General features: G+C 46.3%; 1 protein-coding gene across 1 annotated transcript in view; it reads right to left on the reverse strand.

Moving 5' to 3' along the window:
* Positions 1-23,495, reverse strand: part of LOC103780493 (chromosome unknown open reading frame, human C14orf37) — a 58,849-nt gene that overhangs the window by 16,420 nt on the left and 18,934 nt on the right. The window contains exon 5 of the mRNA XM_008948182.1: positions 21,248-21,497. Coding sequence (XP_008946430.1) covers positions 21,248-21,497 — 250 coding nt within the window. The remainder of the gene's footprint in view (positions 1-21,247; positions 21,498-23,495) is intronic.

The raw sequence follows: 23,495 nt of genomic DNA on the forward strand, positions 1-23,495 counted from the left end.
TCACTGGCAGATTTTATCCCGTAAAGCCCAGAAAAACTTCAGAAATTACAGCACTCTTTGGAGGGCAGGTCGCTGAGAAGGTTGCAGGAGAGCTGGCTACCAGCAGACTACTGATTAGACTGAGCTCCAAGAAAGCAGTGGCACAAAAATACTTCATGCCTGGAAGTGAGGCAGACAGGGAGGTAATGACACCCAGCATCACGCCAGGGCAGCACCAACGATGCCCTCTACTTGCTGTAATGCATCTTGAATGAACACTGCCACCCGAAATTTATAGCATATGAAATGGGGGAGGGAAGTCCTCTGTGTGCATCCCCCAAAATCCTGTACAACTAGGTTAAACCACAAGCCAAGCGACAGGATCTGATGAGTCAGTCAGTCCTACTGCAGCACTGACTGAAACCAAATACACATCAGAGACTTCATTCTCCTCACACCAGGCTGCTGGTGCCTACAGGAACCAGAGAGACCGTGGGCAACCACCCACGCACGGGATCCAGGGGGATGGATCCAGCAGCAGCACTCAGCCCCTCCACTGGGAATGTGCTCTGCTCCCCAGTGCTGGCAAGCCCTGCATGGAGTCTGGCAGCTGCCCTGAAACCATTCCCCAGGGGAAGGGGCTCAGGTTAAGTGACATTTTGAGGGAATTTTGGAGTCCAATGGTCACCTCCGAGGCAAAGGCTTTGTGCCTCACTGGGTGGCTGTGGCTGACACTGCAGCAGCCTGAATGCCTGAGGAGCATCCCTGGGTCAGGATGAAGGTCAGAACTACAAGTCTCATTAATTTTTGGCATTGTGACATCTTAAGAGCTCTTTTCTGACTGGGGAGTGCTATCTCCAGGGGATGTTATGCTTTTTGGTCTTCTCTCACAACACAGCCTTCGCATGCCAATGGTATGGTGTCAGATTAGATGCTGTGGATCATCCCCTGGTCAGAAACCTCTGTTTTCTGTTTGATAACTCCATACCTTGGAAATGTGCAAGGGAAAAGGCAGCACCTGGGACAACAGAGGCCTGACTTGCTTGGAGAGTCAGTGCTTGGCAGCAGTGAGACACATTTATGAAGTGCCACCACACTATAACAGAAACCACATCGCTGCTCTAACAGGCCAAGGCACAGAACAGAATCATGGGAGGATGCTACAGGCTGGCTGAGCTTTCATTAGAGACAACTTCAGCAACCTCACTAAGGCCAAAAATGCTTGAATCATTCGCATCATGCCACCATCTCCCCTTTAATGCTGTCTTTGGGCCAGAGGAGAGTTGCAGACACCGAACTCTTGAGGAGCCACCCTGGGCACACCACAGTGTGCTCGGGGAGATGCATGTCCAGCTGGCTGGCTGGGCCACTCCACCAGGCCCCAGAGAGCCACAGGGTGGACAGTCCCTCTGGGCATGTACATATTCATTGAGCCCAAACACAAAGGTAGAGGCTGTCCACTGCAACTAAAGCAGTTTTGTATCCAGCACCTTGTTCCAAATCTTAGCTCAAGACACATGATGGACACCTCTGTCATCCACACTGTAAGGCTGGAGTTAAAGATAGGGGATTTGTAGTGAAGTGATAGCAAATCCTGATTTGATCCATCACCCACTTGCCCCTGAGATGTACAAGCTCTGCATGAGCAGCTGGTACACCTCCCACTCCTCAGCAGTAAGCCTGCAAGCTGCTTGGCTGATCCTACCAGCCAAAGAGTGATGCAATGGCATGATGTGAGGTGGTGTCCCAGACATGGCAGTGGCCAGCTTTGCTTCTTCTGCAATGTGTTTTTATTGTTGCCCTTTGAAAACATAATACTGACGTGATGCATGGCTGGAGGTTGAGGAATCTGCACTTCCCTCCTGTTTCTCAGGCCCACACAAGCTCTAGCCAGCAGTGGTGTAAGCACAAGGGAAAGTGGGCAGCTCTTCTCCATCCAGGATCCTGGCTGTGCTGTGGTTTGCTGGTGAATGCTACAGTAAGGAAGCAGAACCTACAACAGGGAGAAAATGCTGTCAGTGAAAGCACAGGGCTCTATGGGGACATGGTGCAGAGGGGGAAGAGGCTGCTCTGATTGTCCCCAAGCACTTGTACAGTGAGGTCCCACTCTCAGGTGGCTCCTAGGTGCTACCACAATGCCAAAAGGGAGGAGACTTCTTTCTGTTCTCCTCCAGGTTGGACTGGCCATAGGACAGGTCTCCTCTGCTGTCAAGTCCACCAGGGTGCTTAGGGATGGATGGGATGTCCATAAGACACTAGGTGGATGTAAGGAAAGATCTGGTCCCAGAAAAGTTGAAAAGCCCTAAACAGTCTTTCTAAGCTCATTCCTGAGACAAGCTGCAATTGTTCTGGCACTGCAAATGTGCATTTGTACCAATATAAAGTCACTTTCACCAGTATAGAATCATAGAGTATCAGGTTAGAAGGGACCTCAAGGATCATCTGGTTCAACCTTTCTTGGCAAAAGCACAATTTAGACAAGAAGGCCCAGCACCCTGTCCAGCTGAAACTTCAAAGTGTCCAATTCTGGGGCAGCAGAGCAGAAATCACTGCATCATTTGAACGGCAGTGATTTTTTCCCATCTCATACCCCAAGGAAACAGCTGAGCCAGACTCAAGTGAACCAAATCCCTCCTGCTTCAGCGCTTCACCTCTGTGAGCCAGTCTCTCCTCATGACTTCATTACAAGGAGCTGGACACACACAGTTGGTGACAGGAGAACATCTCTGTAGGAGCACACCAGACAGAGCAATTTATTCTCTGTTGCTGTCCCAAATTCTCCCTGAAGCTCATGCTGAGCTCTTGGGGACCCTTTTATAGTACAGAAGTCTATTCTCAGCCCTCTTCCTCCAGGAGCTTGCGTGTGTAAGCAAACAGCTCTGCCTAAGATTTGGCCAGTGCCAGCTGCTGCATGCATCACTTCCCACTGGCCCACCCCATATCCATGTCACCTTGCTCAGCCCCACCTTGGGTAGCTAGGTCTGCAAGACAGACAGGAAGACCCACAGATGCCATGGAGATGTGGCTAACGCAGAGCCACCACCCAGACAGGGCTGGGATGAGGCCCATCTCCTGGGCTACAAAAGGGAGGAACTCAGAGTACAGAAAGGAGTGAAAAAGAAACAGTTTGCCCCATTTTGAGGGGTTGGAGGAGACGAATCTCTAATTTGTGATACATCCTTATCATAGGCTTGTACTCAGCACTGGAACACCTGTCTGTCCCCAAAGCTTGGCACATGCCTCTGGCCCACACTACTTACCACACCTCTAAGATACTTGTGAAGCACCTCCACGTTGCTGCCGTCTCAACACCTTTATTTGAGTTGGATCCACCTTCCCTCATGGGTAATGCAAAGCCATACGATGTTTGTAACAGGTGTGCTCAGACTGTCTCAGTGGTAGGATGCAAAACCAGAAACTGTCTTCCAAGGAAAAGCAAAAGATGCTTGGCTCGTTCACCTCGAGGAAAGACTGAAGGGGTGCAGCATTCCACCCTACAAGCAGATCCTACAGTGCAAGCACCAGGACAGGAACAAGAGCTATGGAGATGAGATAGTTAAATTAAATAACAATGTTACTCCAGGGACAAAGGGACCATGGACACATGAAAGTCAAAGGCTTCTTATTATCAGGGCAACGAGGCTCCTCTCCTAACATTGGGCAAACCTCAACCAGCTCTGAGATGAACCTTGCAAGTAGGAGAGCATGGCATGGCACATCTGTCCACCACAGAGGAATGTCACATTCACCAGCATCTCAAGGCAATGCACTAGGATCTCTCCCACCTACTGCTATGCATCAAAGCTTCTCAAAATTGCCTTTTGCCACCTCATGGAGAGAAGCCCAGGTTGGGCTGCTCCTCTCATTGGATGGGGCAGGACAACAAGGGATGCAGCTAAAATGCAGGATCAGGAACTATCATGTCTATCAATATAACAGAAATCATAGTAGGAGGGGAACTCACAACTATTACACTGCTTTGTCCAAAACAGGAGCTATGGGCTTCCCAAAGCACCAAGACTTTCCAGGCCCTAGATGGTCTCTTACACTGTCCCAGTCACCACCAGTGGGAGTCAAATCCAGCTTTGATGAAACCAAATCTCTGCAATATACCAGTGAATGGGGCTGGACAATCATCTCCCTGATTCTGATAACTAGGACAACCTGGGAAACTCAGTGGCAAGCAAATTGATGGCTCTGCCTGTCTTTTGTGTTATGAGAGTGATGAGAAGATGCTGTCCAGAGGGATCTGAGCACCAGCAGAATGTGCTGCATGCCCTGCGGAAGTCACTTCATGTCTCTGAGTCTTGGCTTGCCAAATGCAGAAGAGGGTTAATGAGATCAGCCACTTTTAAGAATTATCTTGCACAAGTCCTGTTCTGCAGAGGGATCCGGACACTATTACTTGTAGAGCCCTCCCTGGAGCTGCACAACAATAATTATTCAGCTCTTCTGCTTTTGAAGAAGCTGGGGCTTTGCACAGATTGGAAAATGATAATGTGTTTTTTGACATAAATGTGGTAATTACAACTAAAACTCTTCATTAGCATGGAAATGACAAATAACAAATTAGAATCAAGCATCTACAATTAGGCTAAAAAGCCACGGCAATTTGTTATTCCTTGCAAGAAATCATTTTTCACATAATTTATTGTGAATGAGTTCTCATTATGTAATGATATTTAGCTCTTCCACCACTTTTCAGCTTTGCAGCTTTATTAATTACACTCACAACAGTTCTCCAATATCAGGAAGCAGCGTTATCTTCATCTACTGACTGGGAATCCAAACCTGAAAGCACCAATGGGATGTATTTACAGCCAAATGGAGGCCAGAAGACCCAAAGCCAGTGAAGAAAGCAGGGAGAAAATCTGCAAGTATCTCCAGCACATATATAATCCTGATCCAGCCAAGTCGAGGGATTTGCATTTCATCACAAAGAAGTCCAGAGCAGCATTGAGTTCCTCTGCCAGCCTTACCCAAAGTCCTATTTCACTGTCATAACAAAAATTATCTCGATGACACTTTCCATGCAGTTAGCAGCAAAGCTACTTAATGAAATTTGGGCCATGAGGCAATGAGCTTTCAAAGCCAGTGGGTATTTCTCAGTAATAATGACTCAGAAACCTGATGGCAATCAAACCAAAATGGTTTCACTGAGTCTGTACTGGCTGAGGATTAAGTGAGTTGGGCAGATAAAAACTCTCCCAGGAGGCAGAACGTGACAGTCTGATGCTGGGCAATCCAAAAGAAGGAGCTGCAAATATCTCTGGCACACCCCACAAAAGGTGGAGAAGACAGTTCTCTTTGTAGCTTGCACAGGGGGAAATGGTTGATCTCAAACACTTTGATGCTGAAAAGTTTCTGAAGGGAACTGTTTTGAAGGAGAGGTGGAATTTTGGTTGCTGGCAATTTTGGCAGCTTCAGGGTATGCACTGTGGTGGGACTTGGCTGGTTTTTATTCTGCATGAGACCAAATTCCACCCCCTGACAAGCAGACTGGGTTCCATGGGGCTGATGGTGTAAAACTGTACTGGAAGGACTCATCACTATGCAGCAAACTGGTACGCTACCTGGCCATAACATGGACCTTGCAACTCCTGATTCCTCCTCAGATCCCATCTATGCCCTGGAGAGGTAGCCTGGCTTCAGAGGGTGAACTCCAAGCCAAGCACCAGCCCTACCTCCACGTCCTCTGCCCTCGTACCTTCAGCCAAGGTCCTCATACACTAAGTTTAATTGCTGTGGAGTGACTATTCCAGGGGCTGCTGAGAAGCAAAACCTCCCTTTTCTCTGCAACACCTATTAACAGTCATGGGTGAGACTCTGCAGTCAATTTATGTTCTCAAAATCTTGTGGAAGCGTACTGCCACCCGCTGAACCTTGTAAACCCATCACTACCTCCCAGACAGCTCTGCATGGGGCTGCAAGTGAAAGGGTTAACTGGTCCTTGGACTGCCTGTTGTCTTCGCTTTCCATTTGTCTCACATCAGGTGCAAAGCACTGTTCTCCCTAGATTAAAGTCTGCATGACTTCAGTCTCCGTGGGGTTTGCTGCTGCCCCCAAGCACCCACCCTCAGTGCTGTGGCATTCTCCATCCCAGTCCTGACACTCAGAAATGAAGGGATCTGGTGTTTCTCCAAGCAGATTAAGATAATCTGTAACAATTTACTTACCCTGAAAGGGCATTACCCTGATTGGAACTGGTCAGAGACCATTCTCTGATTAGGGTAGTAAGATGATGTGGTTCTAAGAAGACATTTTGGAATATTAATATCTCTGAATGAACTCCTGATTTTGCTGCCATCATCTGTTCAAATAACGAAGAAATGATTTGACATGTGAGAACCTTCACAAAATTATCTGGATAAAGCTTTAGAGCTTAATCTGCTTTCAAAGTAGCATCAAATGTTTATTATCTAAATGCTGAATGTTTATTATCTAAATGCTCAGCTCCCAAAGGCCTCAAAATGGGCCAGAAAATTCTGTTGACTTGACAAGTGTTGTATCATATCCTCTAAGAAGACAAACTCTGCACAGACAGGCTGTACAGAGAAGCCTCAAGGAAGGGAGAAGCAGAGGACACTTTTAAAACTCATTTTTGCAGTGGCCTGATTGCATTGTGCTTTTAAAAGACAGCAGATACGCTGAAGAACAGAATTCACACATGGAGGCTTTCCAGCCATATACAACCTAACCTCTTCTTGATGACCACCTCCCCAGCTTGACTTGACCCTTACATGTCAGCAGAGCAATGCTCTCCTGCTCCCTGCCCCTGTAGAGCAGGCAGGAGACTTGCTTATCTTCCAAGAGGTCTTCCAAAACCCTGGAAACAAGTCAATGAGCAAGCTCTAATCTCAAAGACAACATTAACAGCCTTCCCAAGAAGGGAACTGTTATCCAACAGCATATTTCAGAAATAGACAAAGACAAAAAAATGTTGGGGACCAGAAGTTTCTTTTGGATGTTTCAGAAGCATCACAGTCCATCGGTTGAGCTCCATGCCTAAGCTGCATTTTTTTTTTTGTTTATAACTCCAAATATTCCACACAGGGAATTCACAAACTAACCCTCCACAGGCTACCTAAGATCTGCAATTCTGTGTGGGTACAGAGGAGTGCAACTGCAGAGCACTTCTGAAATTTAGTCCTAAATATGAAAGATAAATTACTGGCCTTATCCTATAACGCTGTGAATTGGTTGACAGATTTATGCAATTACTGATCAAGCCTAGTTGGAAGTTTGATTGATGGACCAGAGGAGCTGTTGACTCAAATCAGTTCATCACAACATCCTGATTTATAAGTCTGTCCCTTGACTGAGAAATGCTATTTGTCCACATTTACTTGAACTCAATGGGATTCAGGAGCTAAAGTTTTATTTTCAAAGTTGATTTCTAAGAAAGAACAAATAGATATTCCAAAACCACAGGAGCAACAAACCACCCACTTCCATATGAGCTGTTGGACCCATAATCCAGCTGGGAATCAACAACCAATTTGTGCATACACTAAGATTTCCATTCCTGTAGCTGTGAATAGCAAGCAAGACCCTGTGGAACAGCACATGGCAAACCTATCTGGTGCCTTGCTGAAACTGTCATTACTTCCTATGCCATTGCACCAGCTTTTCTGCATCAAAGACCTGAGATCTGTCAAACTCAGACTGCAAGATCTGTGCTGCAAGTGGCAAATGAACTCAGCCCACCAGCAACAACAACAGCAGAAAACATGCAGAGTCCTCAGCAAGGGAAGGGGATGACACAGAGTGACAACAGCACCTGTACTCAGCTGCATGTCTTTGGTCCCTGAGTTAAATTATCAGCAAGGTCATATTCTGATTTCAGTATACAGATGTTTTATGTGGAGCCTGGTGAACCTGAAAGACACAGTGTAGATAAGCACCTTGGAAGGTACCTTTAGTTACTGAGTCACATCTCCCTGCTGGTGCACAAAACCAGTTAGTTTTGGGGGGTCTGGCCCTGGCATATGGTTAAGGGCTGTGGGGCAAGTTTGTGCTGAAGGAACAGCATGAAAGAATAGCTGTACTGGATCAGCTTAGCCCCACATCCCATCTTTGAAGACAGACGCTCACAGGAAAGCTTAAATGCAGAGCAAATACTCAGCTGATACTCCCCTGCCTGACTTTCCAGCCTGCAGCAGTTTACAGGGGTCACAGTGATCCTTTTTACCAGGCTTCAACACATCTATTTGTCTCAGCAACATCACCATTTTGTTCATGTGCAAAATGTAATGAAGGGAGGAAGAGATGGAATTTCTTGTTAATTATTTCTATTACTGAGAGAGCTGAAAGGCCATCTCAGCTCACACACTCATGTGATAAATGCTCTACAACCATGTAAAGAGAGTCAGTATCTACCTGAAATTAATAAACCACCAAAGAATGACAGAATCGTGGAGTCACAGAATCATTTAGGTTGGAAAAGATCTTTGAGAAGATCAAGTCCAACTGTTAACCCAGCACTGCCAACTCCACTACTAAACCATGTCCCTCAGCACCACACCAACATAGCTTTTAAATCCCTCAAGGAATGTGGACTCCACTGCTGCCCTAGGCAGCCTGAACCAGGGCTTGACAACCCTTTTAGTGAAGAAATTTTCCCTCATGTCAAACCTAAACCTCCCCTGGCACAACCTGAGGCTGTTTCCTCTTGTCCTATCACACATTACTTTGGAGAAGAGGCATTGATATCATCCCATCTACGAACACCAAGACTTGGGCACGGGATGGACAAACAATTTGCTCAAGGACACATAAAACAAAGCAGCACTGCCAGGAATTAAAACAGATGAGGAGACCAGGCTCTGCTTACAGCTCTTCTCATCAGACCAAAGGGCTTCCTGGCTTAGAAAGGCTGACAGTGGCCAACAGCATCGATCTAGGAAGGCTTGTGAAGGGGATGATCCCAGAGCGGTGCTCCCCTCACCCACCCTCCTGGCACCTGGTCCCTTGAGTCTCAGAGACCCGTGGAGCCAGACGTGGTGTTTCTGCATTTGAAACGTACAGATGAAGTTTTCCTCTGTGAAATCACACACCCAAATGGAAAAGCAAAGACACAAACTGTGAGCATCCTCAGCAACCTGTGGAACCTTTGTTATGAACCTGCATCCTCCTGCCTCTTTCACGAGGTGCTGCCCAGGTCCAAACTCGCTGTTCACCTGCTCAACACTCCCTGTGATTTTTCCAGCCTTGGCCAAGGTCTGTGTAGTCACCCCTTGCACAGAATCCCATTTATCCTCTGCTCATTCTTTTTATTTTATCCTTTTGGTTATTCTTTGGTTATCCTTCTTCCACAAACCTTCCCCAGCTCTGCTCCATCCTTCTCCAGATGGGCAGAACAGCACTGAGTATTTAGAGTCAAAATGATGGTTGCTATTTTTCTCTCTGCTCTTTTGTTGCCTTGCATTGCACCAGGCCACTGTTTCTACTGTATCATCTTCCCCTTCCTCTCAGAAGGATTTGGAGCAGAGGATTTGTCTTAATTTCTACTACTCTTTGCCATGAGTCCTCAGTTCACCATCCAGACTCACTCTCTTGTCGTGATAGGACTAACAATAAAAACAATGGTCAGCCTAAGTTTCCCCCTGGAAGCTGACTGTCCCTAGGATTTTCTCCAGGATCTCCTTAAGAAATATTATCTACACTTTCCTACTCACCCAACCATAAATAAATCCTGTTTTCTTCCATGACTCAGCAGGGATATTTACTCTGAGCATTAACACCCACCCATCCCAAGCTCAGAGTGACGGTGGAGAAAATCTCTGCATCACTACCTGGGGCCTGGGACAGGCTAGGATGGGTCCAGTACTCATCACCTGGGAACCCTATTAATAAACCCTGGTTTTAAGCAGTGCAGAGCAGAGGAGGGAAGCAACTGAGCCGGCAGGCCATGAGGAGAGACTCCAGCACCCTCAGCAGCACACTGGGTAGCTGCAGACCTCTCCTGGCTCATCCCAGGGAGATTAGGACAAGGGGATGCTCCTGCCCACCCATGCTATGTAACACATCTAGTGTTGCTGTTGGCAGGAACTTGAAGAAAATTAAGAATATATTAAGAATTAAGAGCCCCACTGGTTTTTAAACCCTTGTATTCATCTTCAGACTAAGCCCACATGCAGAAACACTCCCATGCTTCAGCTGATGCTCCATAACTTGACATAGGTCTGTGGCACAAGGCTGCACGAGTCTCCCAGGAAGGCTGCAAGCAGGTATGCATTTGCTGGCTACAGTAAAGAAAGCTGGCTACAGTAAAGACAGCACAGGGTGCAGAAGCATGCAGCTGCATTATGTCTGGCAAAGAAGCCCACCTCTAGCCTAGACATTACACAGCTGCATGCCTGCAGGCAGTCTATGTCTATTGGAGAATTATATCCTTGCCCATCAAACCCCAAAATCTTCTAAATCAACAGTATATTATATGTACTTCATAAAACCTAGCCTTCATGAACAGTACTCACAGGAACATGTTCTGGCTACAGATGAGCACATACAGCCCGAATCATTGTTTCACTGTCTCCTCATTTGGCATAATACTATACTCAACCCTCTACCCGACACTCCCTACAACCAAAACATAGAAAAAGACTGTATTAACCCACTCTTACAGAGACAGAAAATAATAAAACCCAGAAGGAAGGTTATTTTTCTGACAGGATATTTAGAGTGAATCCCACCTTATCAATTGCCAGAACTTGCTTACAGACAGTTGCATGGAAAGACAGAATTGAGCAGGGCAAAGCAATCCCCTGTACTCAAAGGAAGGAACAGCTTCTGCTCAGACTGGAGGGCAGATGCCCAGATCTCTCCTCTATCCTAAACCAAAGCACACTCTCATGTCTGGGTTTTGGGACAGCTGTGTTGAAAGGGAACAAAATCAGGGCAACCCAAAGCAGGGGCAATCCCATGCCAGGTCAACAGGGTGGTCTGGGGAAGCCATCAAAGACCCTTTGAAATCCTCCACTAGCATTGGATTTTGTCCTGAAGTGTGCAAAGAGAAATGGCAGCATAACTTCAGCATAACTTGCATACTCAGCAAAAGCACTGAAAGGCCATCACAGTCCCACGTGTGCCAGGGCTGGGCTCCTGACCATGACCTCAGAAAAGTTCTAGTTGCAGATGTCCCTGCTCAGTAGAGTAGGGTTGGACTAGACCTTTAAAGGTCCCTTCCAACCCAACCCATTCTATGATTGCATCGAGCCCTCTGCAAGCAGAAGGCTGAGCAACCACTCCTGCAAAACCAGACTATGCAAATACCTGAGTGGTCAGAGGGGCACAGGCAGGACATGGGGAAAGCACCTGGAAAAGGAATAAAACTGGAGAAACTCTTGGCATCACTTCACATTAATAAAACCTCAAGCACAGATGGCGTTGCCAGTATATTAAAATAAATGATAGGCTACTTGGGAACAGCCTTGCTGAAACCTGTTATTACATCCCAGGCTTGGATGAGGCTGTGATTAGTTAGGCCAAAACAAAAAATAAAGCAAGCAAGCAAAAGCCTCCATTAATCCTCACTGTATCGACCCTTCTCTGTGATTAACACTGATACCCAGCATCTTTGCGGAACAACAATTGCTGGAGGTTTGAAGTAATTATTTTTATTGTCAGCCAAAATTTGAGCAATTTACTTATTTCCAATATATGTTCCTAACTCACTCTCAGGCAGAGCAGGGCTTGGCAGGCAGAGAGCATCCTTCCAGGAAGGACCTTTGATTTCCTTTGATCCTTGACTGGTCTTAATTTGCACAGACACCAAAGGGGAGTTCGGTTTAGCACCAGGCCTTTGTGGTTGGCTCTAGCCAAGCAGAGAAAAAGCCTATCTCCAGTCTCATTAGAAAGGAATATATTAAACCTATCTCCCCAATAAATTACCCTTTCTCTCCCTACTACTTGTTACAATGAGCTCTTTCTGTTTTGCTGTGTGCTCTGCCATGGAGCCAATGTTTTAACCCAAGAGATCAGCCTCTGACATAAATCCCCACAAGGACAGAGGCAGTTCAAGGCCAGTGAACCTTTGCATTCCCTCTCTCCCTTTCATTTTTTATAGAGCTGAAACACCTTGAAAACAGACAGATCTTTTGCAGTGTAGTATAGCTCCCTATTAGAAAATAAATGTGATTTCTCCAATGTAAGGACAAGTCTCTTTTTACATAGCAAAGGCCACCCAAACTAGCATATAAAGGAAAAATTAATAACTCTCACCCAGGGAAAGCTGCTGCCCTGCCCTTGTTCTTCAATCAAGCAAAGCAAAGCAATTACTAAAACCCAAACGGAGAGCGGGCTGAAAACCATCTCCTCTGGCTAATGGAGCAAAGTTTTCTGATACCTATAAGCTGAAGGACCAAAGCAGAGGCAAAGCACACTGGGATGTGATACATGCACACGCTGAAACTGCAGACATGAGGAAGAAAAAGGATTACTGCAGATTAAAAGAGAGCAAGGACATTAGGATTTATGCTATGGTAAGGCTGAGAGACAAGGGGACAGACAGACAGTGCCAAGGCAGCTGACAGACTGAAGGATGCCTGCTTCTCCACGCTGTGCAGGAACCCAGCTGGTACTTGGTTAGCAGATGCAGTCCAGCCTTTGCAGCACGGAGCTCTGCACAGGCTAATGGACTCTATCCTTTAATCCAGGCAAAAAAAACACCAAGATAAATTACTTGGAGCAGCAAATGCCAAGCTGTGCTCCAAGGCAGACACGTCCTAACTCTAAAGGCTGCAACAAATGGATGGATAGAGACAGACAGCTGGAGAAGGTCAAAAAAGCTCAGCCATGGTCTTAAGTTTTCCAACTCTGCTTTATCTTGGGCCAACAAAAGCAACCAGAGGTGCAGGCAGAAAGCCTGCTAGAAGGAGTCGTTCTGTGCTGGGCAAGCCCAGAACCTTGATGCTGCTGCAGGCTGCCTTCCATGTTCCCCTGGAAGCCAGAAAGGGTGAATTTGCTCAGCTATGGTCTGGCCAGGCCAACTATAGGCAATCTGTGGGCCCAGCCTTCAGTTCCCTTCAGCAGAGCTTCCCCAAAGCTCCTCACACAAAAAAGTCACCCCAGGCTGGGGAGACTCAGCCCTTTCTGCTGCAGAAGCTATTGATCCCTCCCTCCCTGTGGGTATTTCAGGAGACCGTTGCATAGCAGGGGAGCGAGGACCAGGGCATGAAGGGGTGACGGCAGCCCTCAAGCTCAGGTTCATCCATATCTTCCACCACCCATCAGAAACACCCTGTCTGTCCATCAGCCAGACCTCAGCTGGGACCTCTCATAATGACCATGCCAATCACGGTGATAAAAGTCCCCTTTCTCCTCTCACGAAGCAGCAGGTGATTTCTTCACACACCTCATTCCAAACTGAAGAAAAAGAGGCAGAAATGCTGTGGATGGACAGGACCTCTTCGTTCCCTGCAGCAGCAGCCAGTAGCTCCAGTTTAGCACCTTGTCTGATGGGATCCCACCTTCTTTGTGGGCAGGGAAGAGGGAAGGCAGAGCCAAACCTGAGCAAACACCTCTAAATCCATCCCCAGCTCCTGGAGGCAGCATTTAAGGGCTGGTTACAAATGGGTTTAGCCAGTCTTCCTCTGACACAGGTTTGACTAGACCCATTAAGCTTGTGGAAGGGCTCCTATTTCAAAGCAATGTACCAGAGGAATTTATACTGCTGCTGTTTCTCAACATACTCCACCAAAAACATCAGGCTAAAATCCCAGCCCAAGTTTCCTGCTGGAGGTTTCCACATAGAAAGGCCCCTGCTGTCTTCCTCTTCATTATGATAAATTTGCAAGCACACACATTTTTTTATCGTAAGTGACAGGTTTATTTCAGCTATTCCTGATAGCTGCTTGTTTTCAGAGCTGGGAATCACCAAAACACCCTCCAGTCTTCTGGTTTACTCATCTCTAGTCCCTTCTCTTGGTCTCTACACAGACAAGAGTTGAGGTACATCCAAGAGGAAGGACTTGGCTCCAATCCATTGATGGTTCCTGCTGTATGGCTGGAAACTCCTCACCCTTGTTCATAGCAGGACAGACACACCATCAGCTTCTCCCATTTGAAATGCACAGGCCTCACTCCTGAGGGCATGGCAGTCTCGTGCTGGATGGAAAAAGGGCAGAGCAGGGTGGGAGGTCAGGACCATGGGGCTCAGACCCATCCAAGTGCACTTCCTGGAAGGTTCCACTGCCCAAGGTCGGGGCGTGAGGCACAGGGCTGCTCCTCACCACGGCACCACGCTGCAGAGCGTCCACGGGGTTGCTCTGCAAGGCTTGTTATCTCAGCTGGCTTCAGAGCAGGGGCAGGAGCAAGGCAGGTCAAAGAAAGAAGCAATTTAAAGAGGGGAAAGAGAGACAGTCCCCAAAACACTTCAGGATAAAATCTGATGAAAAGAAAAGGCTGCCTTTGATGTGGATTGCTCCCTCCTGGGAGCTGCTCTGTCGCTACCGCAGCGTATGTCACACCAAGCTGGCAGAGAGGATCGTTGTTGTTTACAGGTATGTGGATGCAAAATTCCATTTGACAAGGCAAACCTGATTAAATATGAGGCTGCTCCAGGATTAAGACGCAGCCATGAACAAAAAAAACAGTTACGAAATAAGTCATTCCAAACAGTACACATCCCTCACGAGAAACAAACTTGACTTAGGCACAGATTGATGATGGGAGACTGGGAGAGGGAAGGGGAGCTAGCAAGGAACATATGGAACTGTATAAATTATTTGGAGCACCCAGGAAGACAGGAAAAATAATCATCTGTGATTCTGAGACGGCTCATTTCAGCCTGCAGCCGTCTGGAACACAGACCTCAATGCTTTGTGCCACACAGCTCCCATGAACCCGTACGGGGCAGAGCTACCCAGGGCAGGATTGCTGCAGGCAGCTCCACTTCTAGCATGTCAGGAAGAAAAATTTGCTGGCTCCGCTCCTGATCCTGGCTCCTGCCAGCCTCTCTCACCTGGGAGTTCTACAGACTGTCCCTTCTGTTGGGATGGTGGCCCTTTGTGTGATCCTTTGCTCCCTTCCCGGGGAGAAAGGCGGGTGCACACACCCTTCCTCCAGCAAGAGAAAGGAAATGCCCAAGCTCCAACTAACTCCCCTCATTCAAATCTCTACCCTCCTGAAGGCTTCCTCATGAAACCAGTGGGGTCATTTGGCCTCTCTGTGTTTTTGCTTCCCACCTGTAAGCCCTGGATAACCTTTCCAGAGTAATTAAGAAGATAAATACATTAAAGATTAAAAGGCACCCTGATGTTGCACACAAGCTGCTAAGAGCACTTAAAATACATCCATTTGGAGCAGCAATTAAAGATAATACTAACATACTACTAACTTCTGAGTCTTAGCCTCTGCCTTCCTAATGCTAGTTATTTTTAATCCTATCTTCCTGTAAAAATGACATTTCAAATATTCATCACCTTCCACTACTCTGCCTCTGCTACTCTGCCATACCATCCCTAACCAGTGGCATCCATCACATGGTTTATACAGTATAACTTGTGACCACAGACCTGCAGTACAGCTGGAGCTATTTTCTCTGCAACTACTTAGAGCTGCAAATATTTTTTTATGCATAAAAAAAAAAATCACATTCTAAAAGTGTGTTTACTATGCAAGTGCCTTGTCATTACCCAAGTAAGAGAGTGATATGACTTTCCATTATTATAAGAACTAAGATCCTACAGACAAAAATACATGAAACATAGACTTAGTATATATCTTGGAATCTACATGTTGAGAATTACATTGTCACACTTCATAACTTCTTCCTAAACTGCCATTTTTATTTTTTTTTATTTATTTATTTAATTCCCATCTACAAGGCTGGTCCAAACTCCACTGTGTACATTATCTCCAAGGGTAGATGGAAAACTACAATGAATGGAACCAGGCAATTCAGGTGACTTCTTACAAGCTACAGCATAGTCACATAGCCCTGTAAGTTGGTACTGCCATAAACAACCTGACAATGGTCAGTTAAAGAAACACAGACCTGGACAAAAACAGGTTTAAGGTAAACAAGAGGGAAAAAATCAGCACCTAACATACATAAAAGCCACCATATATAGTAAATTCAGATGTAAGAGGGAACTGCACATCAATGAATAAAGAGAAAAGTGTAAAAGCATGCTAGCAAACATATAAAAGTGACTTCAAGTGGATCCTAAAGTGAGAATGAAGAAACCACCAATGTGAACATTGTATTACTCCTGGCAAGGGACTCCAGATGTTGATGACCCTCCACAAATCTGAATGAAACCAGCCTTAGGACCCACAGAAGCAAGGACAAGCATAATACCAGGGTAAAGTCCAGAAACAAAAGAGTGTGTGTAACAATCTTAGCAGCATTATCATTTCTTTTCCTTATTTCTTTTTCCTTTAATAATTAGATCTGGACTAATAATTATTAGACTCTTAAGATTTCCATTATATCAGCAACAGATTATTTTAGAAATACATGAGATGTGTCTCCTCTTTGCCCACAAAACAAGGTTTTGAGCATAACAATGGAGCTTCCTCTGTTGAGGTTTGTGGTTCAAATCAGTCTCTCCTGTGTTTACTGCTCTTATCTTGTATTAGTGGTGGCCTAGGATAAGGTCAACTGGTGGTTTCAGTCAACATCTCAAAGCCCACCACAACAACCTCTGCTCAGATAACCTGAGCTGTCCATTCAAAACATCACAAGCCTCTATGCCTCAAGATGAAAATGTGATTGTCACTCCAAACAGCTCCACACACTTTGAATGCACAATACCAACTACTGTGTGCTCCAAAGCAGCATGGTCAGAGACTCAGTAAATTGCCCTAGACTTTCTGCTGTTACCTTACTATGGATAGCAGGAGCTCTTCATCCTGGGACATGGACTACAGGCAGGCACCGTGGCATTAACAAATAGCTTGGGAGCCTGGGGACACTTGTGCTCTCCTAGGAAGCTCCCACACCCGCTCAAGCTAGGTTGCCATGTCTTGGCTCATGGTTTGTAAAATATGGATTCTCACAGACACTGGGAGAAGAGATACTCTTATGAAGTGGGAGAAGAGCACAGTTACAGTAGCCACCACCAAGAAGAGAAGTAAAGGGCCTTGAGCTCATGGTAGTGTACAACAAAGACCATCTACTTTAACATTCACGAGGGATAACTAAAGGACCCAGAAACTGTTCACTAGGTTTGAACCCATCTAAACAAACCACAGCTCCCTTTGTAATGTAATGCATAAACAAACACAAAAGAGGTATCAGGGAAAAATTATGTAGGTGTATTCTTCCCCAGAAAGCCCAAGTTTCCTGCCCCTTTGATGCTCTCCAGTCAGTGCTCCCCTACCACACACCACCTTCATACAAATCAAAAAATAAGTAGAGAAAGGCCAAAGTCACCTCACATACACAGAGGTTGCAAAGCAATGCTGTGTCCTTCACTGACACCCTCTGAAGACAAAGCCTCTGAACAGGACACCAAAAGAGATCCCAAAGCATATTCAGATCTTCTCTCTCCAGAGCTGCAGTCCATCAGAACGGCTTTTGGGGGACCCAGTCCTATTTTACAAAAGCACACATGACATCACCTTCTGCTTTACTTTTTGTCTAAATATTGCTGGTTAGAGAGGCAGCCGATGGACTGTAACACTGACAGCCTCGTTACTGGCACTTATAAATTGTGTTTGTTCAGCTGCAGTTAATGTAGGACCACCTGAGTTCTCAGAATTGACATTTTTAACAATTCTGTTCCTCCAGCACTTTCTCATTGACCACTACAAAAATCCAAACTGTCTCTTGCTCTGCCAAGCTGTTCCTGGATCAAGTTACTTGTTCTTCAGGGATTTGCAGTGTGTCAGCCATCAAACCAAGCAAACTCAATAATAACTGACCTGAGAATAGCTACTCCAATACTTCTGGGCTCTTCTGTACTATAGATTTTAGCATTAAATGTCAAAATTTGGAAGGCCAGAGGACAGATGCATCCCCAGGAGGAGGACATATGTACAAAGTATTTTAAAAATGGAAAATGCCAACTGTAAGAGTCTGGTGCTTAGATGGTGTACCCTCAGCTTACAGTCTGTTGGGTACTGTCATCTTTCTTCAGCTCTTCCTTTCCTGTGCTGTATCCCAGGTCAAGCAGAACAACCTCTTCTGCTCTCAATGATACCTCACTCGCAATTGATGGGAAACTCCTCAAATCTCAGCACTATTTGGTGAAGGAAGTGCAGAGCTCTGCCCCAGGATGCACAAAGACACACGCCTTGGGCCAAGGCAGGGGGGACCACAGTGCCTCTGACCCCCCTGCCTTAGGAAATGTGGCTCCCTGCTCCAGAGGCAGTGTCTGGGGATGTCCAATGGTCACAAAGCCATCTTCAAATTAAAGCCAAGTTAATCTTAGCTTTAGAAGAAAAGCACTTGTAGGAAATGGATTTCAAAGATGCAGCTTTAGATGAAAACCACTTAAGAGAAAAAGGTTTTCAAAGAGAAATGGGCCATTCCCATGTCCAGCAGATCTAAAGCTTTACAAGCCCTCCATGGTGAGTCTGGTCTCTGTGAGCACTCCAGCAGAACAACGTGGGCAGCTCTTCTGGCCTCCTGACAGGTTTGGGGGATTTCTTCTGTTCTTCATGATCTACTTTCTGCTGACATAAGCTATATGCTTTTTCCACCCTTCCTCTTCTTCCTAAGACACCCCATAAAGAAACAGGTCACCATGACCAGGTATGGACACACATACAGACACAGCAGTAGCCCAGCATGTGCCCACACATCCAGGGTCATGGCACCAGGGCAGAAAAATCCTTATGTAAGTATTTATTTGGTGGAATAAGAGGTGTGAGTCACAAGCAGAGAGACTGATTCCACCACACTCCTCCTTTTCTCACCTACAACACCACTGCACAGAAGTCCCACTTAACTCCTGAAGGTGAGCTCAGCTCAGCCACAGCCCCATCCTCTCTCACAGCTGCTTCCATGGACCACAACAGCTTAAAGATAAAAGACAATCCAAACCATTTGGGCCTGGTGACACATAACCCAGACAGGCACTTCCAGAGAAGGCAGAAATTCACTCCTGCCCACTCCTTCAGGTGCACAGACTCTGCAGCTGCTCCAGCTTCACAGACCTCACAGGGGGCTCCTCCAATTTGTGTAAGGGTCAACAAAACATGTTAGGGAGAAATCTCCTGCCTTTTGCCATAGGGTAAATTTATCCCATGTCTGAAATCTTTGGAAAGACCTCTTTCTCAAGGTCTAAGAAAGAGAGAAGGTGGTGGAGGAGGAATGTGGGATGATGCAACATTAAACCTCATAAACTGAACTGGACCCAGCCGTTCAGAAGCAGGTCTCCAGAAGAGACACAGCAAAGTGTATCCTCCAGCATCACCCTGTGCTAGGGCAAAGACCCTCACAACAGATGTTATTACTCAAGGAATGTTAAAGCTACATATTGTTTCATTGACCAGGCCTGCTTATTTTTTGTGCAGAATTGTTACACCTCTCCAGCCAGAGAGGTTTACTGCACATCAAGGAGACCTTCAGCATCTGGTCACTGCTCTCACTGGCCTAATTTACCAACACATCTGATAGGTATATCCTACCCCACCTTTGTCTTCCTCCAGCAGCAAAGGTGGTAGGGCTAGAAACTGACCTGTGACTCCATCTCAGACCAGCTATGAAGAGAGCTGTGCCTGATCATGTGCAGAACAACCTCCTCTGTAGCCCCAAAGTTCATGGCAAAAGCCTATGGTCATAACCAACAGCATCTTCAGCAGTCTCTAGACACCACTCCAGACAAACCAACCATTGCCCTGCGCCCTGTTCCAGGAACAGCACTCCCCCCAGAGTCCTCTTAGGGCCAGATGACATCCATCAGCCACCCCAGCTGGACTGGTTAAACAGATCAAGATCCCTGAAGAGACATTGGTGCCATCTTCCTCCTTGCTGCACAACGTGCTGTCTGGTGCATGGGGACACAGCCTGGAGTCTGCAAAACACTGCTTCTCTTTAACAGGTTACAAAGCTCTGGCACCTTTAGCCAGGCCTGACCAGTTCAGATGGGTCTGAAGCCATCAATCCTGGTACTTATGATGCTGAACTAGGCAAATAGCTTTAGAAGGTTAACAGCTTAATGTCACCTCCCCACCATTGCTAGCAACCATCCAGAGCCCACCAAGCCAGCCCACTGCACCTCTCAGTGCAGAAAATATGCTGCTCCTCTCAGGTTTTCTCTCAAGACACAACAAAGATCTTGCCTCAAGGAAATGAGTAAGATAAGAACACAAAGCTGCTGATGCAACTCCAGTCATAACCCAGCATTTCTTACACACTTTCCTCTGAGCACTACCACATTTCTCTTGCCAAAGCCAACCAGAAAACCTTAAAGACTAAACATTCCTCCCCCCACACAGCTCCTGTCCAGGCTGATGGGACATGTGAAACAGATCTGACCTGGCAACCATCCAATACCATGGTTTTCAAGCATGAGTTTGATGGTTTCCAAGCAAGAGTTAGTGGGACCAGGAGATATCAGACCTGAGGCAAACTCAATCTGCCCTCAAAGAGCACCCCTCCCATGGAGTTCTTGAAACATGCTCTTTGATTCAGTTCAAAGGAAGCCAACAAAGCTAAAGCAGGCTAGAAACAGCATGACATGGGGAGAACCATCAGGTTAAATGAGAATTAAACATCCAGGGGAAGTGATAGTTCTTGTAACACAACACATAAAAGAGGTTTGGGGTTTCTTTATTCGATGAGCTTCCCAAAACAGCCAGTTCACTACTAGTCAGTCACAGAGACCTGTACAGATGTGGTTCAGATCCCACCAATTCACTGGACAGGTTCCCACTGCTTTTGATGGGGCTTGGCATGGAAGTTGAGCATGCTGGGAAACACCCTTAGCCAAGATGGGCAAGTTCCCTTCTAAACTCTACCTTGTTCTGTGCCAGCTTTGACCTGCATCAGATGGAAATCACATATTAACACTGATATTAGTCCAGTCATTAAACACAGCAAGACAACACTAAGCTCTGGGAATGAAGAAGCAGGTGTAGAGTATTCAGAGCAGCTCTCACCAAAATGAAAACTCAGGTCACGCTGTGTGGGACCCATCCCAGTTCAACCACTTGTCACTGGTGGATGGGGTTTCCTCAGAAATGAACATGTTCTGTGTTTAGTTTGAGAGCCAACCTGTAAGACCTCCCAGTATGAGGAACTGTCCCATGCAAAATGAAGAGCAGGAGACATGTCCTCTGTAAGGGTAAAGGAAGAAGAGGCTTCTTCTCTTACCTAGACCCTGGTTCTGCTGCTCCCACTCGATGGCGTCAGGAACTTGGTAGGACATCCCTGCCAGCTGGGCCACAGGGTTTTCCAGGCCACCTATGGGCTCTTGGGAGGTCTCTCCTGGAAGCGTGAAACCTGGCAGCTCCGAGTCACCCTCCATGCTTTCATCCATCAAATCTATGTCTTTGTCCTCCTCCTCTTCTTCTTCTTCCTCGTCTTCTTCTTCTTCCTCCTCCTCTTCTTCCTCTTCCTCTTCCTCTTCCTCACCCTTTGGCCAGGGAGACACAAAGACAACATCAGGAGCAACTCCACAAGACAGAAGGTTCATACATCTTTATAGGTGAGTGCCAAGACAGCCAGCTGATACCACTTCTCCAAAGGCAGAGCAGCTGAACAAACTTGTGTGTGTTTTCTAACAGTAAAGACACCCAAAGCGGTTAATTTGGAAGAGCTCACCACTGTTTGAGGTTGCCAAGTAACAATGAGATGTTGTCTTAGACTGTCAAATGTATTAGTGGGAAAAGTTGTTTTGCCTTCTAATGGCAGAGTACAAACAAGCATGTGCATGTGTACAAATGCCTGAGTATATATAACTACAGTGCTCTCTGCTCAGTTCATTTCAGCTCAAGTGAGAACCATTTCCCTCATTTCTACTCTTGGAGGCAGCAATAAGTTGGTTCTATTTTTAACTTTTATTAATCCTTTCACAGCCCTAGGAAGGATGCTGCTTTCCAGCCCAATTAGAGTGATGTGGCCCCTCCTTCAGAAGAAGCATCTCGCTTCCCTGTGTGCTGTCAGATTGGCTCCTGGGTGTGGGAGGACAGTGGTGGCGGTAGCCACCCACAGCAGGATCCTCAGCAGGTTTATACCAGCCATCCTGTCACAATGGATTTACACTGGACAAAGGTATGGCCAAGGAAGACTTAATTCAGTATTGGAAAGAAGGCAGCACAGCCAACCCTTCACCTGAGAGCAGATAAACGTGACGCCAAGGGAATCATACAATCATAGAATGTTTTGAGTTGAAAGGGACCTTTGAAGGTCATCTAGTCCAAAATGCCTGCAGTGAGCAGAGACATCTGCAACTAGAGCAGGCTGCTCAGAGCCCCATCCAACCTGGAATGTTTCTGGGATGGGGCATCTACCACCTCTCTGGGCAACCTGGGTGGGCCTCACCACCCACATTGTAAAAAAGTTTTTTCCTTCTCTCTAGACTAAATTTTCCCTCTTCTAGTTTAAAACCACAACCCCTTGTCCTATCACAACAGACCCTGCTAGAAAGCCTGTCCCCAGCTTTCTTCTAGGCCCCCTTTTAAGTACTGAAAGGCCACAAGAAGTTCTCCCTAGAGCCTTCTCCTCTCCAGGCTGAACAAGCCCAACTCTCTCCTGCTGGCCTCCCAGCAGAGCGGGTCCAGCCCCCAAATCATTTTTGCAGCCAGAGAAGTCTGGACCCGCTCCAACAGGTCCATCAGTCTAGTGGAGAATCCAGTAGAGCAGATACATCTGTTATTCCAAGGCTGACTGCACCATTGACATATGGAGAGAGAAATATTTAAGCCATATTTCATTGCTAAAATCTAAAATGGCAACAGAAGCACAACTGCACTGGGTCAAACAAAAGGCCCTTTCTGCCGACATCCTATTTCTGACCACAACTTGCTGGAGGCACTGAAGAAAGTCTACAGCAGGGCACACACAGAACCAGTCTTCCAACAGCCTCTCTTCCCACCTTTCAGTTATCAAAGGCTCAAGAATATCCTGAGCTATTGCATCTAAGCTATCTAATAGCTACTTACCATGAAAAGACAGTACCTGGAATAATGACATGGTTTGAATTTCTGATGGTTACTTCTTCAAAGCTGAGAACTAAAACATAATATTTATGCACTTTATCTAATTTACACAAAGCTCTGCTCAGCCCTATAGAAGAACCTCCTCCTGAAGTACTCAGTGGAAGAGCCATCACCTTGCATGTGAGCAGCTGGTCTAGCCAGGGCTCTAAGACCTTGTTAAAACCCAATGATCCAGCCAAATCAACATTTTTTATCTAGATATCCCTTTATTTCTGTTGGAGTTGTACCTCATCTAGGTTACAGACACTGCAATAAGATGAAGCTGCTGAGGTCAGACACTTGGGGGGCTGCACATATCATACCTGCTGTAAGTAAAGCAGGTGAGGCTTCAAAGTCCTCTTTTCTGCTGTGGGGTACAATGGCACTCCAGCATTGGTGTTCCACAAAACACCAGGGAAACT

The sequence above is a fragment of the Merops nubicus genome, unplaced genomic scaffold, assembly GCF_000691845.1.
Source record: "Merops nubicus isolate BGI_N331 unplaced genomic scaffold, ASM69184v1 scaffold15309, whole genome shotgun sequence".
NCBI lineage: Eukaryota > Metazoa > Chordata > Aves > Coraciiformes > Meropidae > Merops > Merops nubicus.